Source organism: Streptopelia decaocto (genome assembly GCF_964273445.1).
Source record: "Streptopelia decaocto genome assembly, chromosome: 3".
NCBI lineage: Eukaryota > Metazoa > Chordata > Aves > Columbiformes > Columbidae > Streptopelia > Streptopelia decaocto.
Genome location: NC_138656.1, coordinates 34,452,008 through 34,467,931, shown reverse-complemented (window position 1 = coordinate 34,467,931; position 15,924 = coordinate 34,452,008). Strand labels below are relative to the sequence as shown.

Sequence of the window (15,924 nt, the reverse complement as noted above, 5' to 3'; positions counted from 1 at the left end):
GAAACCGAGTCCCGCCCGCCTACAGCTCCCAGCGCGCCCGCCCGGAACTACCGCTCCCGGCGTGCCCCGCGGCGCACCCCGCTCGCTCCGTACGGGCTCCCTCCGCGGGGGCGGGCGGGAGTTGGAGTCCGGTGGGTGGAGCGCCGCCTGGCGGCCGCGGCGGGCAACGCCGCCCTCCCGGCCCTGCCCTCCAGGATCTGCCGGTGCCCGCGGGCTTCCCCTTTGGCGGCTCACAGGCTTTGCGACGGGGCAGAGCCCCAGGTTCCCTGTTCAGTGACAGCGAACTATCTGCACTCGTTCTGACTGGCGTCGGGGAGCCGGAGTGTTTGTAAAGGTGTTTGGCATTGGAGGCACCTCATAACTACACGGCGGCGGCAGCAGCCCGGTGCGCAGCTGTCCCCAAGGACGCCTTACGCTCCTGCTGACGGGGGGCAACAGCAAAAGCCCCTCCTGCCGTGCCCCGCGTCCCTCGCCGTGTGTTTTGCCAGTCTCCAGTACCACCACCACGAAGCCTCGTTTTTCTCCACCGCACCCCCGGGGAAGGGGGCTACGCTTGACTAGTGTTTGTGAAGCTCTCACGCTGCCTGGCGCTTTCAACAGGCAGCCGAGGCTGCTGTAAAGTCAGCTCGCCGGGGAGCGGCTCCTCCCGCCACCCGCCGGCAGGGACCGCCCGCCCCTCGCCGTGTTTTGGAGGCTGCACCCAATGGGGCTGCGGCCACGTTGTTTCCAAACACGGCAGCTCCCACTCACCGCACGCCCCCGCCTCCCCGCCGCGGGGCGAAGGCGGTTCCTCTGCCAGGGACCGGGGCCAACAGGGCTACCGGGCGGAGGAAGCTCAGCGGCGGCCGGCGGGGCTTTGCCTCCTCACTGCCGCGCACTTGGCGGGAGTGCGCTGGCCGGGCCCCAGCACGTAGCTGGGGGAACCAGTTGACCTGTTTTCCGGAGCCCCCTGGGCAGCCCTACAAGAGGCACCCGCCGCTCACGGCACCCGGGCTTGCGGCGGCCGTTAACACCACCGAGCACCCCGGCAACGGCCCCCGCGCTTCCTCCCCGCGCGGCTACCAAGCCTGGGGCAGGAGCAGCGGGGGGACGGTGTCAGTGCGCCCCACACCCCAGGACCGGGCTGCCCGCAGCACCTCCTCCTGCCGGGGCGGGGCAGGGCGAACCGCCGGGCGGACACCCCGCTCCCCATCACCAAACACGGCGCCTGCGCCGCCGGAAGCCGCGCCGCACAGGCCCACCACCACTCCCATGCTGCCCCGCGGCGGCCATTCAAATCCCAGCCGGTCGCCTACCGTTGGCCAGAAAATGGCGGCTCTCGGAGTTACGGTGGTTCCCGCTCCCACCCGAGCGGCCTCTCCCGCGTCCCCGCTCCTCATAGTTGAGCCGCCGCCAGCTCTCGATCGCGGTGGCGGGATGAGGTCCCGGCGGAGCGGGCCGGCGGCGGCCTGCCCCTCGGTGTCCGTGGTGTTCCCGGGCGCCGTCAGCCGGGAGAGCTGCTGCCGCTTCGCCTGCGAGCTCCTCAAGCACGTTCTGCACCAGCGGCACCAGCTCCCGCTGCCCTACGAGCAGCTCGTCTACTTCTGCCGGCGGGCGGCGCAGGTCAGGGAGCCGGGAGGGAGCCGGGAGGGAGCCGGGAGGGAGCCGGGAGGGAGCCGGGAGGGAGCCGGGAGGGAGCCGGGAGGGAGCCGGGAGAGCCCTGGGCCCGGAGGCGGCCGCGCCGCTGGAGTTTTGCCTGTCAGCTCACTGCTTTAGCTCAGTGACTCGTGTTTTAACCTGTTAACTGGGTCTGAAGTGAAACGCTCGTAGCTGTAGCCTTAAGTGTTATCAGAACTTCACTTAAAAAAAAAATAGCTTTAGTAGCTTTAGGTCAGGTGGTTGAAAGTCTCAAGAAGTTACTATTTATTTCTTGTTGACCTACTCTCTGCTCAAAGTGTGTCACTTTTGTTTGTTACTCAAACAACTCTAAGAAAAAATAAATGTTAGGTTGTTTTAGAAGGATAGCTGATGTTTAAAAGATGGGGCTTCTGATTCTTGTGGTAATTAATCAGTACTGCAACTCATATTCAAACTGAGTGGCTATAGAGAAGCATTTTGTGTTCCTCTTGGATTTCCTTATTCTGTATGTGGGTACCTATATCTCTTAAAAGGATCATAAAACCCTTTGGCCATTCATTGAATTTCTGAACACTGTCCCAATAATTAAGTGTCCTAACCTTTTTTCATTTTGTTTTACAGGGTGGTGATGTGATTAAGAAGTCATCCTCTGTGGACCTGGCAAGCAAGAAGTGCCAGCAGATGCTGATGGATCTGGAGGGAGTGCTCCAGCACTTGGAAGTAATGTTTAGTTTGACGCTGGTTCCTCGGGTTCTTATTCTACTTGGAGGCAGTGTCATGAGCCCCAAGGAGCTCTATGAGCTCAACTTGGAGGGTATTTATGAGGGCAGTGCTGAGGATAGCCTGAAAACTGCATCCTGTGTTCGCAAGCTTTTTCACTCGCTCTTCGTTGCAGATGTCTTCAGTGAACTTAAGGCTCTGCCTGTCACAGACACTGTTGTGATGCTCCAAGGACACCGTGATTGTGGTGTTGATTGGTTCCGGCCCAAGCTCAACTATAAAGTGCCGACCCGAGGAAGGAAACTAACTGTTAACTTGTCCTGTGATGGAGACATCAACCTAAGTGCCTCACCTCCTCAGCCTGCAACTTCTACTTGGGAGGACTACGTCTGGTTTCAAGCACCAGTCACACTCAAAGGCTTTCATGAATGACCTGTGCTCTGTAGAACTTTAATGGAATATTGAATAACCTTTGGTGCTGCTTTAAGTGATAATAACTTTATCAAATGTAACTGCATATTCTTTTCTATATGGATGTCTTCAGGGCATCTGCTGCCTTCCCATAGCTCAACTATGTTCATCTCTCTTCATCTCCTCAGTCATTGAAAGCAAATACCCTTTGAGGCACAGTTGCACAAAGACACAGTGATTCTTTAGGGACCAGAGTTGTGGCACAGGGGATGAATTAGTGTGGTGGGAGTAAAGCTTTCCTGCCATATACTTACTGAACTGGAAAATACTGGGTATGTTCTCTCTCCTGAGTTTTAATGTGGCCAGTTCTTTGCTAATCATTACTAGTATTGGCTGCTTGTTTGGGACTCTAGATAATTTATGTGATTATTAATAAGCTTGGCCTTCAGTATAAAGGACATAACCATTCTTACCTACCCTTTTCCTGTGAAAGGAGACCTTTCCCTGCAGTCTGATCACGCTTGAGTACTCAAGTGTTTGCCTGTCTATTTGATAACATTAGACTTCCCCATAACTCAGTTTCAGTCACTTAATAATCCAAAGAGTGGGACCTCTCAGCAGCTGGGAGGCCTTGTACCCAGCACTGTCTTGCAGTGGTGATGAAAAGAGGTTGAGCAGTCCTGCAGAGGCAGGGCAGCACTTCCTCCTATTTTCCTTTTTCACTAATATTTAGTCCAACAGCCCTGACAATCAGATATACAGTTAAAATGAAAAATAAGCAGTTTCTGCTCTAACCCTCTTCAGAGGAAGTTAGGACTTCTGCCCCAATATGCTAGCTTACTCTCACTTAACAACAACAAAGTTTCATTCTTGCTTACTTTTACATCTTAGAAGTCTTAGGGTCTTAGATTCTAAATATTTCTGAAATGTGAAGAAGAGGTGAGGGGAGTGTGTTCAAGTTCAGCACTATCTCTACCTGTCAAATTCCTGTTCTCAGAATGTACTACTTGAAAGCAGAACTTGAGCCCTTTCTTCTGGCCTGGTGTCTAGTACAGAATGGGAGAGGGAAGGAGGGAGAGACACCCTTAGAGTGCAGTGTGTCAGATAGCTGCTGTACTTATCTTCAGTCAGCTGGGTATGTGTCTGTAATGCAAGGAGCTTAATGCCTCCAAATAGCTCTGTTCCGCTTGAAGAGAAACTTGAGCCTACCAGTGGTAGGTAGGTTGAAAGATGGGTCAAAGGTTGAATTAACCCTCTACACTTGGTGTGTATTTTAACTTTGTGTTGGAATGGAATGAGATTATAGAACTACGAGGAAATTGATATTTTTGAGCTTGAAGAACACTAGGAGTGCTGTCTCTGCCTCATTATCCATTAACAACTGTTTACAATGTGTAGTAACTGCTAAAGGTAGCTCTAAAGGGGAAAAACTGCTAGAATGAAGAAAGCTGCCTTGTGTGCAGCTGCCCACTTGAATATGTAATCACAGCTCCATTGAATGAAGTATAACTTGAACGTAGGAGTGTTTGTACTCAGGAGATCAAATCCCTTTACACTTCCACCAAAGGTGCTTGTAATGCATATTTTAAAATGCTGGCAGCCAAGTATTTAAAGAAGCTTTTGAACAGAAGCCTTAGTTCTGAGGAACAGGGGGGCAGTTCCTTTCTACTCTCTTCCCCAAATGAGTGCAATGTTACTGCATTAAACTGTTTACACATTCTGTTATACTTGAACTATGAATGCAGCAATGATATGGTGCCGGGAATGAAAGAAGACAAGATGCCTCTTATTTTTTCTTTAGAGCTTAATTAACAAGTTTAGTACTGTAATCATTATCAAAATAAAATGCTGGCTTTTGTATGTGATTACACTGGGTTTATTTAATGCCTCACAGTAAAGGTTCTGTCGGTGGCAGAACAGCTTCTCTTCTATGTATCTAAACTGCAGGTTCACAGCTGTTCCACCTTTCTGACAAAGTGCATGATGTCTTGTGCCAGAAGCTTTGGTTCCTGAAAGGCCGCAAAATGACCTCCCCGTGGCATGTAGGAGTAAGCGACTATGTTCTTGAAGACATCCTTTGCCCAGGTCCGTGGTGTATGTGTTAACTCCTGAGGAAAAGCTGCAATCCCTGTAGGAACGTGTACTCCAAGCCTAGAAGATACAAGTTAACTGCATTTTTGAAAGAAGTCTGGGGAAAGTCTACAAAAGCCTTCTGGGTTTGATAACCATCAGAGCTGGAAAAGTTTCACCACAGCAACCTATTTTGTGGTCTGTACTCTGGTGAAGAGCTTCACTTGTATTTGGATCTCCTTCAATTTAAGAATGTTATACCCGAAGATACGTAAATTAGAGACAATTTTGCCCACAGTTCAATCTTGAAGTGTCTCAGATTTTTAAGCTTACCTGATTTTTGTGATATGTGGCAAGATGCCACACCTTTTTGTGAAATTCAGAAATGAGCTAGCTCATGTTTACTTTAGAATTTATGGTGCCAGTGTAAGAAATGACTCTCTCTAGAGGAAAGGTAAACTGATTCAGTCTACAAAGAAAGAGACTCATATTTGTACAATCAATCACTTGGAGAATGCTCAGTAGCATTTTCCTGGTCAGCCTCTCCTAGTGCTCTTAAAGCCAGCAGCTGTTAGAAGGTGCTTTCAAGTACTGCTCTCCAAATTTCTTCCCCAAGTTTGTGCTTACATTTATAGTTCTTGGTTTATCCACCAGTAAGCCATATCCTTCCTAATTCAGTTTAAACTTCTCTCTTAGAGATGCTCATGATTTTCTGTTTTGTTTTTACCGAACTGAGCTGCAGATTACTTAATCACTAAACAAGTGTATATAGACCTGTATTTTGTGTTTTGAACACAAACAAAACTGAACATACTTTGATAAGTCTTCTGCATTGTCTTGGCCACAAGATACCTTGAGTGAATTATAGGCTCAAAACAAAAATGACCCTTAACTATCAAAAGAAAATAAGAATTTGGATTTTTTTTTAAAACTAGTTAAATTTGCTGGTTTAGGTGATTTAAATATTTATACAGGCAAATGTTGTTCAATCTCATTTGAAAATCTGTCTTGCACCCACCACTTCATTACCTGGGATCAGCACCTGGACCAGGGAATTTGGACATGTTCTCCTTGTAGAATCGCATTGAGGACACAATGGAGGACGTCACCCAATAAATCATCACATTGGTCAAAAGGTCATCAAGAGAGTATTTGCTGTTGAGAGAGAAAGAAGAAATTTCATTGGAAGCTGTTTCTCAATATACTGTATTGGCCTCATGTCCTGAAGAACCGTTGTTCCTTCTGTTCTTCACAGAGAAGCAGCAAATTAATCAGCACCTGTGTGCCCAGAGCAAAACTGCCAGTACTGAAGCAGTAGTTTGCAGGCAGTCGCTGTAAGTTTAAACTACTACTTGTCACGTGTAATCTTTCATCCTTAAAATTCAGCCTTGACTGGCCAGTCATTTACTTGTCTCCTCATTAGTTATCATTACTCATTCTTTTAATGAGTCTTCTCGTGAAAGAGCATCTGTTTTCTTACCTTTCCAAGGCTCCATCATCTTTGTCCAGAAATGAATTATCTGTCCAGGTAGAGAATTTCTCCAAAATATATGCAGCAAGACCCACGGGGGAGTCATTCAGTCCACAACCTAATTCAGGAGGAGAACAGGAGAGAGATTACAGTTGCCTGAAATACTTCAGAAGTTAAACTGAACTTTCAGAGTTTTCAAATAGAGTTCCGTAGAGAGTCTGTATGTTTTCTACTAGATCTGGTAGTATTATATTCTTGACAAATTGTGCCCCAATGGAATTCCAGCTGTAACTGACAGCACTACAAACTCAGGCAATTCCTATACAAAAAAAAGCCGAGAAAGTCCCATTGGCTTTTTGGTAATGTGTGGCAGAGTGAGCAAATTCAGGTCTAAAGGGATTACACTCTGAAAATAAATTTCAGATAAACTATGGATAACCAGGACCCTGAGTGCTGTGCATCACTTTTAATCTAATTTAAACAGTGGAGCATTGCGTATCTGTTATCTGTTCCTACCTTTGAGGAACACTAACATTATAAACACAGCAGGTATGTGGCATATCACATTTGCGTTCTTACCCATAAAACAGGGATAGGGATTACTTCAGTAGGGACAGAGGTTTGCCTTGGGAAACCTAGGCTGTAGTTTTACAGTATAGTCAGTGTTGCCTGCTTTCCAGTGTATTTTAGTGTGACTTAAGCGCTGAGTGACTTTGTAGAAGATGATCACGACACAGTCTCAATTTAATAGTGGATGTAGCTAGCGCAAAGTAGGTTTGTGCACTGGCACAACATTTTCCCTGCACTGGCAAGCCTAGAGTGATTTGCTGCAGATCGAAGTCATGTAAATGCTTTGACCAGCAATGGTCGGACAGGCTAAGATGTGCCAGCTGGCACATGACTTGTCTGGAGATGAGTGTTTTCTGGGCTGAAAGCTGCCTCTGAACCACTGTATTCAATATCCACAGATTAGATGCTCAGAAATACCAGTCTTGTTTGTAGCTTATTAGTCATTCAACCTGTACCACATCTTAGGTACAACAACCTGTGGTGAGTAAAAATACTTTAGTTTTGCTTTAAGCCTGCCTAATGAGAACTTAAACTGATAATGTAGATATTTCTTGAGTAGGGAAAACATTTTTCCCTGTTCATTTTCTACATGTCACATTTTTTATGTGCTATAAAATTCCTACTCTTATTTTTTCACGTTAAAGAGTCTCAGGCTATGTACAGTGTGTGTATGGAAGCTGCTCGGTCATTTCAGTCTTCCTTTTCTCCCCTTCCTGTATTCTTCTGATTCTAAAATATATTTATGAAACAGGGTGAATGGGAGTGCAATAGATTCTGAATATAATGTATTTAGTGTTCTGTCTTGGTCTCTTTTTGCTTTCTTTTTAAGAGTTTCTAAGATTGCCTTAAACTCTGAGCTGGCTGCCATTTCAAAGTGCTATCCATGACTCATGGATTCTCTCATATGGCAGCAGCCAAACTAGAGCCCATTGTTATTTTATTCTTCTACTAAAATTGCTTTGGACTTGGTTGACATCAGTTTTTATTGGTCCATTTAATGAAACAGTCACTTAAGTGCAGAGAGTTGCAAAAACATTTATCTCTAGGTTAAACTAAATCCTGGAAAGCTGCCAAATTTTCACTTAACCATTAACTTTTATCTGTAGAGAAATTTGGACCATGTTGAAATGTACAGGTGCAAGCACAGATTTTTGTGATACTGTCCCTCCCCTGGAACCTGCTTACTTCTTTCTGTGCTTGAATTCTCATGTTGACTAGTTATTAATCCACGAACTTAAATTTTTTCTTGAAGCAGTTCAATTTCTTTAAGAACACTGGGGGAAGAACCTCAACAAAACTTTTTTGGAAATGAAATATTTTCCATTACTGGATCCACAGCTCTTTGATTCTGCCTGAGCTCTGACTTTTGAAGCATGATTTCCCTGTGATCTTACCATCTGTAAATCAATTCTCCTCTTTAAAACAGTTCTTCTAGTTTTCTGATCAAAGACTAAACATACTGGTCTTTGTCTTTCTGGGGCTACCTTCACTGTATGGCTCTTAGAAAACCAAACTAAACAACAACAAAAAATCCCAGCCTGGTATTTTGTCTCCTTTTATTTCTTTGGTATGGTGATCAGTTCAAGCAACAGACTAGGCATCAGTTGACATTTCAATTTGAGTTTCTTCTTTTTCACTGAATTGCCAGGATGATGTACTATTCATTCTATGGTCTCCACATCTGACACCAGACAGAGACAGCTCCACTGTCTTTCCTGATGACGGATTATTTCAATAAAGGAACACTCCATAATCCTCACTAGCGGGGATTGAGGCAAATAATTAATTTAATTTTTCTGAGATGGCCATATCTTTCTTCAGACTCCTTTTCTACTGGCTTCACTAACTGTATCTGCCTTCAGTCTTTTCAGGTGTTAAAGCTTTGTCTACCTGTTTCGCATTGCACTTGCTTATTATATTTTTCTTGTTTTCACTCATATTTATGTCTAGAAGATTCAATTTCAAGACCCTGTGCTTCACTTTAAAAGGCATTTTGCAAAGAAGTTCTTTCCACAAGAGCATGATAAAAGGGGCATGCTGTTTGAAAAGTGATATTTGTAGTCTCCATAATTTTTAACCTGTTCCTTTTAACTACCTTTTTCCCAGTTCTTTGTCCCCATGTTTTGCACTCGGTCACCAGTACTCATTGCTTTTCAAACATGGTTGGCATTTGTGCAATTATAAGTTTTTATATACCATAAGAAGTTAGTATACAATGTTCATAAAGCAATATAGAGAAGGTTCATTACCTGCAGTGTCTGGTTTGGTGGCTTGGATGTGTAAGTATCCAGACTCTCGCAGAATATTATATATGTTCTTCTGGGCGAAAGGGTACACACGTCGAACATCTTCCTTAGTGAGGCCTACGAGCCATGGTACATAAGCCCCAAGGATCACAGAAATCATCCTTCCCAAACCTTGCATGGCGATGAAGACCATATTCAGGTGAAGCCCTTTCACAGATCTAAAATTAAGTTAATGAACAGAAGGTTTAATCAAGCAATTTTCTGTCTCCAAATTTCCTAGAAAATCATAAATAGTTTGGGTTGGAAGGGACCTTCAAAGATCATCCAGTCCACCCCCCCTGCCATGAGCAGGGACATCTTCAACTAGATCAGGTTGTTCAGAGCCCCATCCAGCCTGGCCTTGAATGTCTCCAGGGATGGGGCATCTACCAACTCTGTGGGCAACCTCCTGTTCTGGTATTTTACCACCCTCATTATAATAAATTTCTTTCTCATGTGTAGCGTGAATTTGCCCTCTTTAAGTCTGACTGGAGCTGTGATAGAAGCATTTCACTGAGCCAAATACATAAAGGCCCTAGGTTCATCATGATTAAAAAAAATTATGGGAGTTAGAAATGGTACAACTGGTGCCATCTCCATCCAGCTGTACCACTGGCAGGCTGTTAGCTTTAGGTACGCAGTTTCTGCACATGGCATATCCATCCTGGTAGCTCCGGCTGTTGATTTTGTGGTGTTCTGTGCTGTAGAGAACAGGCTGCATTGGTTATTTTCTGAAAAGCTTGAGTGTACCACATGTGGACACAGTGCTCTGGGTGCCATGAAGCACAACTGCAACCGGGAACAGTGAGCTGCTCAGCCTGCAATCTAACTGCTTTCAGAGCTTTCCACTTTATCTGTTCTCCAACCTAAGCATGGCTGCAATGCCCACTTTTCATTAAATGCTAAACAATGATCTGTGATGCCATCTTCTAAGGCAGGTATTGTGTTTCTTTTCCGATCAGTCTTAACTCTGTATTTTAGGTAGGAAAGCCCTATACTCTGTTATACTATTCACCTGCTGAAGGGCTGAGCTCCTTTTTCTCCCTGTCAATTTAAAATTTTTCTCCTTCCTGATTTAGAATGATGATCTGTCTCCTTGAGGTCTCAAATGAAATTGCAGCAGATTTAACTTCCACAGCTAATGAAAGAGAAGCCACACAGCACTGAAATTTAGGAAGCGTGAGAACTGTGCTAATATCAATGCAAAGCATATGAATACAACTGAATGCAGAGGAGTGGGGATGTCCCTGGAGGAAGCAAAGCAGAAGGGGATGAGAGGCAGGGCAAACAGAAGGCAGGACCAGGACCATGCAGCTAGAAGGCAAGAACTAGAGGCAGCTTTTCTGCACTGATTCCCTTTGCTACTCACTGTGGCAGCATCTGGGCCATGTTTGTGGTAATAGCAGATCCCCAGTCTCCTCCTTGTAGGTAGTATTCCTTGAAGCCCAATCTGTTCATCAGTTTATGAAATATACGAGCAGCTGCTACAGTGTCAAAGCCTGTACGTAAAGATAAACAGAGGAGACCTGTTTGTCCTAGTGTTCATCCCCTGACCAAGGATCATGGCCTGGCAGAGGCACGTGAGTATGCTACTGTGTTAAGGCACAGTGTGCTATGCTGCTTGCCTAACTCCTTGGTAATAAAGTGAACACAAGATGGTGGAAATTCAGTGAAAAGTGGAGAAAGTGGAAAGCAGAACTGGCTTCCAGTTACCATTGCCTTCGAAATCTCCACAGCCAGCCTCAGAGCCTCAGCCACATGGGTGTTAGCGCAGAGCCAAGCATCTGCATTCACAAACTCCAGTGCTCAGGGGACCTGAGGTGGCTAAGGTGTTTCTCCAAATACCTTGTGATTCCAACAGAGTCTTTTCATCTTTACCTTTCTGGTGTGGTGCCTCCGAGAAGCCATAGCCTGGAATGGATGGGCAGATGACCTCAAATACCACATCACCCTCTGTCAGGCCATGCTTGGCCGGCTCTGTGAGCAGAGGGATGATCTTGTAGAACTCATAGAAGGAGCCAGGCCAGCCATGGACCATCAGCAGAGGTTGAACAGCTCGACCGTGAGGGACGTAGGAGGGCTTCACGTGGATAAAATGGATATTGATCCCTGCCACACATCCAAGACAGACAAATTAAAGCTCTGGTTTCATCACAGTTTCTGCTCTGGACTCTGAAGAAGGAAGGTGGCAAAACTGTAATTAGCATTCATAGCAGAAGTTACACAATCGGACCATGGCAAGAAGATGTCTAGCTAAAAGGGGAAGCCCGGCATTGTATCTATGTCTCATCTTTTTCATACAGACAGAGATATTGATCCCAGCCCCAGATACTGGGGTCACAGGACACTGAGCATCCATATCCTGAGAAACTGGTCTCACAGCGTGTAAGTAGAGCTGTGCTTGAATGAGTGGCATAATGCAGGTAAGACACATGGAAAAACATGACAAAATTACAAAGTACACGGGTGATAAAAAGAGAAACATGAAAAAGTAAGTGCAAGATAGAAGTTTAACCTGCAGATCACTTATTTAAAGTCTGGCTAACCTCACCTGGCTAAAGTGGGTGAAGGTGGTGGAAATTCTAGCCTCAGAGTCAGGGAAAGTTTTGCTATTTTCAAAGGTGGCTTCAAGACAATAGCAGAAGAAATCCTCATCATTAGTTAGCACAGGTTCAGAGCCAGTCCATCTTGAAGAAGACCTAATCTCATTGCCACTGTGTAATGGTCTTAATCTAGAGAAGGTTGTTAATAATATAGCCTCCAGTAATGATATTTCACTCATATCACTAAGCTGTTATGCATACTGTTGTCTTAAATACACTGAACTCTTAAATCCCCCACTTCTCCCTGTGCATTTCAGATCAAGACCTGCTGAAGCTACAGAGACCACCTCACCTTCAATGGTGGTTAGGAAATGGGGGTATTTGTTCAGGACTTCCACTTGCTTGCGCCAGTCAAACTGGTTCCTCCAGTAGGCCACCACCTTCCGCAGGTAGTTAGAGTTGAAGCCATAGTGGAAGGCAGCCCCTTCCAGTGGTGGAGCATAGCGGGCCTGGTCCAGGCGATGGTGCAGGTCCTGTGGAGGAGAGCCCTTCTTGTGAGGCTGGCCAGCTGCCAGGGCAGGCATGGACAGGCCCTCCTGGCTCTGCCAGCTTTTGTGCCACTATCTGGGAGCAGTTATGTGCTCTGCATGACCCCCTAAATTGTTTATAAGGTTACCAGTTTCTCTAGAGCACCCAGGAGTACTGGATCCTACTCCTGCCTGCTGCCAACCCACTTTAGGGTTTTTGGTGCTAGGAACTTGCCAGCACCATCAGCTGGGAGAAGAGTAAAAAGCTCAACCTGAGCTGCTCACTGCTAGTTAGTCAGATAATTAGGGACAGGCATGCAGGGACAGAGGTGCTGCAACTCAGTCAAGATCCTATCCCCCTTCACCCTTCCAACCCTTCCCCCTGTGGAAGCCACTCAGTCATGCCCCACTGGTGCCACTGCTGTCCTGACACCCTTCCACCACTCCCCACCACCCAGACCCACTGTCAAAATCTGCTGCTCAAAGTGTGACATTTCTGCAGGAGCAGCCCCAGCTTGCATGGGGCTTTACGGGGGGCATTATAATGAATCTGAGCTCAAATCCTGTTCATAAAGGGTGGTAAGCCAGAGCATTATCTATTGGTGCTAGGTAGCTGCACTGGTGTATATAAGTGCACCCAAGACATCACCTTGAAGCAGTAAGGTGGGTGGTGGACTAGCTCCATCTCACAGCTTTCTGCCCCTCCCTACATCCCAGCCACCAGTACCTCAATTTCTTTGTCAGATGTTTCAATCTTGAAGGGACGGATACTTTCATCTTCTTTCCCTTTCAGGGGTCTTTCACCTGAGCCCCACCATCCATCTCCCATTTCAAGAGTCTTGATCTTGTGTCTAGACCTCAGCCAGCAAACCAGCATCCCTCCAACCCCCAGGGCAGCCACAGGGACCAGGACTGCATTCTTCTGAGAAAATTCAAAAGACCTAGGGAGGCATAAAATTCTTTGTGTTCAACAACAGAAGGGACTATGCTGAGGCATGTGTTCACATCAGTTGGGCCTGAGCAGTAACAAATGCCTACAAATCCCATAGAGTCAGCAGGGTATGGGGTTTTCTGTTATTTTTGGAGGTCACAGACAAGATCTGGGGTAGGGTTACATCTAACAGTGCTTCCTAGAGACCTCAAGTCCTTGATGATAAGGACTTGCTGATCACAAGGATTCTTTGCCACTCTCCTTGTGAGCCAGGGTGACCTGGGGTACAAGGTCAATAAGATATGGGGTGGTCTCTTTTAAGGCAGGTACTGGAGCGAATGCAATAGTAGCAGCTGAACTCCTCCAGGAATAAAAATTGCACAGACAGAATGGGCTGAGGAGCAGGAGCAGAGACAAGGGTCTTCAGCTGCTGGGGAGATCTGGATGTGCTGGGCGTGCCCCTCTTGGCAGTGCTTTATATATAGCTCCTCTACAGATTCAGTCATTTTTTAGGGCAACACTGGCCCTCCACCATAGCTTTCCGTGGGTGTCTCACCTTGTCTGTTGAGTGTCCCTGTTTCTGTTCTAGACAACAAAGTTTCAGACTCTTTTGAGGCACGGCAGCTAAGTCACCAGAGTTGGTTTTAACAGACATGTAGCATGTTTCAAAATCATTCAAATGATTGAGCAATCAGTCCTAAATACCTTCCCATCCCTCTGATCTGTGCCTCAAGCTCTCCAGCTTCCCTTGGGGATTAGTAGAGGTGTCTGGGGCTATTTCAGGTGGGCTGCAAGGGGTCCATGAATGAAGATTTTGTTGTTGTCATACAGAATAGGGAAGAGATTATGCTGTGCCCCAACCACAGTGCTGATAAAAGTGGATAATTCAGCCCAGAAGAGCTGTTTTACTCACCTGATACGGGACAACAGGCTCTCCCTAGAAAAGGGGGAAAAAGAAAAAGAAAGGAAAAAAGAAGATCCTTAGAGTCTGATAGTGTTGCCTAGGTGATGATGCAAAGAATGTCACCTGCTAGCACCATTTAGTGCCCAGCCATGGGACGGCAAGCTGTTTAGCCACCCAACAACGTCTGCTATTATTTTTCCTACTTTTTGGATGGGACAGAAAGAGAGGGGCTTAGAACAAGTGTCTCTGCACAAAGAGACAGTGTTTCTGAGCTGTGTTTTAGCTAGATAATTTGTTGCCATAATATTCCCTCCTTCCGCACAATTTAGATAAAAGGCACTAAACAACTGGGTAGGTGTCCTTGTAGTGTTTCATACTACAAGCGGCTGTGTTGCTTCAGCCAAGAGAATAGTTTATTGTGACTTCTGTGCAGCGATAGGTGCGCAGCCTTGGCAGGGGACTTTGAAGCCCGAGGGTTATTCTGCTGCCAGCCACATGGTTGACACTTGTGCGGTTGTGCTGGCCAGAAGAGAGGCTGATGGAACCTTTCCCTGTGCAGAGTTCAATGATCTACTGTACCTTTGCTACTCCTAACTACTCCTGACTGGATACCGAAGTTTCTAGATCCCATCTGTATCACAGTATGAATCACAGTATCACAGTATGTTTGGGATTGGAAGGGACCTCAAAAGATCATCTAGTCCAATCCTCCTGCTGGAGCAGGAACACCTAGGTGAGGTCGCACAGGAACATGTCCAGGCAGGTTTTGAATGTCTCCAGAGAAGGAGACTCCACAACTTCCCTGGGCAGCCTGTTCCAGTGCTCTGTCACCCTTACTGAGAAGAAGTTTCTTCTCAAATTTTAATCTGGCTGCAAGATAAATGAAACATCCCCCTTGGTTCTCTTTTAGCCTGGTAGATTCTCTTGCAAGAAAAGCACAGTCTCAATTCTACCAAAAAAAAAAAAAAAAAAAGGACACGAAACTCCATGAAAAATGAAGTCTGCTGGCTGTCTCTTTTTACCTAGTATGGTTTCCTATTGCTGCCTGTGGTGCAGAACCCAGTGCCTCTACTGGAGACCCCAGCAGTCACCAAGGAAATCTGGTAAGATCTGTGAAACAGCCTATGTGTGATTTTTAAGCATGTATCATCTCCTTAAACCCCTCCCAGACAAGGAAGAACAGGGCTCCTAAGAGCAGTGTCAGGCTCCAGCTCTCTGGTGACTGAGCAGCTTATGCAACAGGAAATAAGATCCCCCCTGCACTTACATCCTGGAGTTTAGTGACCAGTTATCATGGCAGTAACACAAACTTTGCACTGCTAACAAAGCAAGCATGTCCCAGAAGCAGCTCTCTGAGCAACACAAAACAAGGCTCAGTCTAATAAAACCTCCTCCCCACTCATGCTCAGGAGAACTCAGCCACATGCAGCCACCCTCTGACGGCTTTTTGACCCCAGAGGGGCTTTCTCCCACCCCAGTCCCAGGGAGCTCTCTTCAGAGTCCCTCTTCCCCACGCCGAGGAGATCTCACCAGGCATTTGGAAGGAACTCCTGCCACATGTCTGCTCCTCCTTGAATGGCCGCTGCTCTGAGCAAAGCAACCCAGGTGTCTCCTCCTCTGGCTTTCTCTTTGGCTGTGGCGCTCTCCTGGTGACAATGCAAGCTACATCATCCAATTAGTGCCACCTATTGCCTAAGTTTGCACTTGCAAATTAAGTTAAAGGCCAATGCAAAGTCCTGTATGGGGAGGGAATAGCCCTGTGTGCCAGCACAGGCTGGATGCCAAATGCGAAGAAAGCAACTCTGGGGAGACTGGCCTGAGGTGTTCTGCTGAGCCTGAGCCAACAAGGTGCCCTTGCAGCAAAGACCAGCTGCC

At 46.5% G+C, this 15,924-nt stretch overlaps 2 protein-coding genes across 2 annotated transcripts; one reads left to right on the top strand and one right to left on the bottom strand.

Moving 5' to 3' along the window:
- Positions 1-407: 407 nt before the first annotated feature.
- On the top strand, positions 408-4,613 carry MAD2L1BP (MAD2L1 binding protein). Its single transcript, XM_082049407.1, has 2 exons — positions 408-1,602; positions 2,239-4,613. The coding sequence occupies exons 1-2, from the start codon at positions 1,252-1,254 to the stop codon at positions 2,767-2,769; spliced, it is 882 nt and encodes a 293-aa protein (XP_081905533.1). The 5' UTR covers positions 408-1,251; the 3' UTR covers positions 2,770-4,613.
- Positions 4,614-4,697: 84 nt separating this feature from the next.
- Positions 4,698-15,669, bottom strand: LOC309438267 (epoxide hydrolase 1-like; the record flags this gene model as incomplete). The annotated part of the gene is made up of 10 exons (XM_082049406.1): positions 15,580-15,669; positions 14,059-14,082; positions 12,942-13,155; positions 12,040-12,220; positions 11,023-11,253; positions 10,514-10,643; positions 9,109-9,323; positions 6,299-6,407; positions 5,848-5,973; positions 4,698-4,899 (listed from the first exon to the last, which is right to left on the bottom strand). Exons 1-10 carry the CDS (start codon positions 15,606-15,608, stop codon positions 4,698-4,700), a joined length of 1,461 nt encoding a protein of 486 aa, XP_081905532.1. The 5' UTR covers positions 15,609-15,669.
- Between the last annotated feature and the right edge of the window lie 255 nt (positions 15,670-15,924).

Excerpts from the sequence above, each read along its gene's own strand:
- MAD2L1BP (XM_082049407.1), top strand. The coding sequence starts at position 1,252 with ATGCTGCCCCGCGGCGGCCATTCAAATCCCAGCCGGTCGCCTACCGTT. Across the intron at positions 1,603-2,238 it reads TCTGCCGGCGGGCGGCGCAG|GGTGGTGATGTGATTAAGAA; the intron begins GTCAGGGAGCCG and ends TTTGTTTTACAG.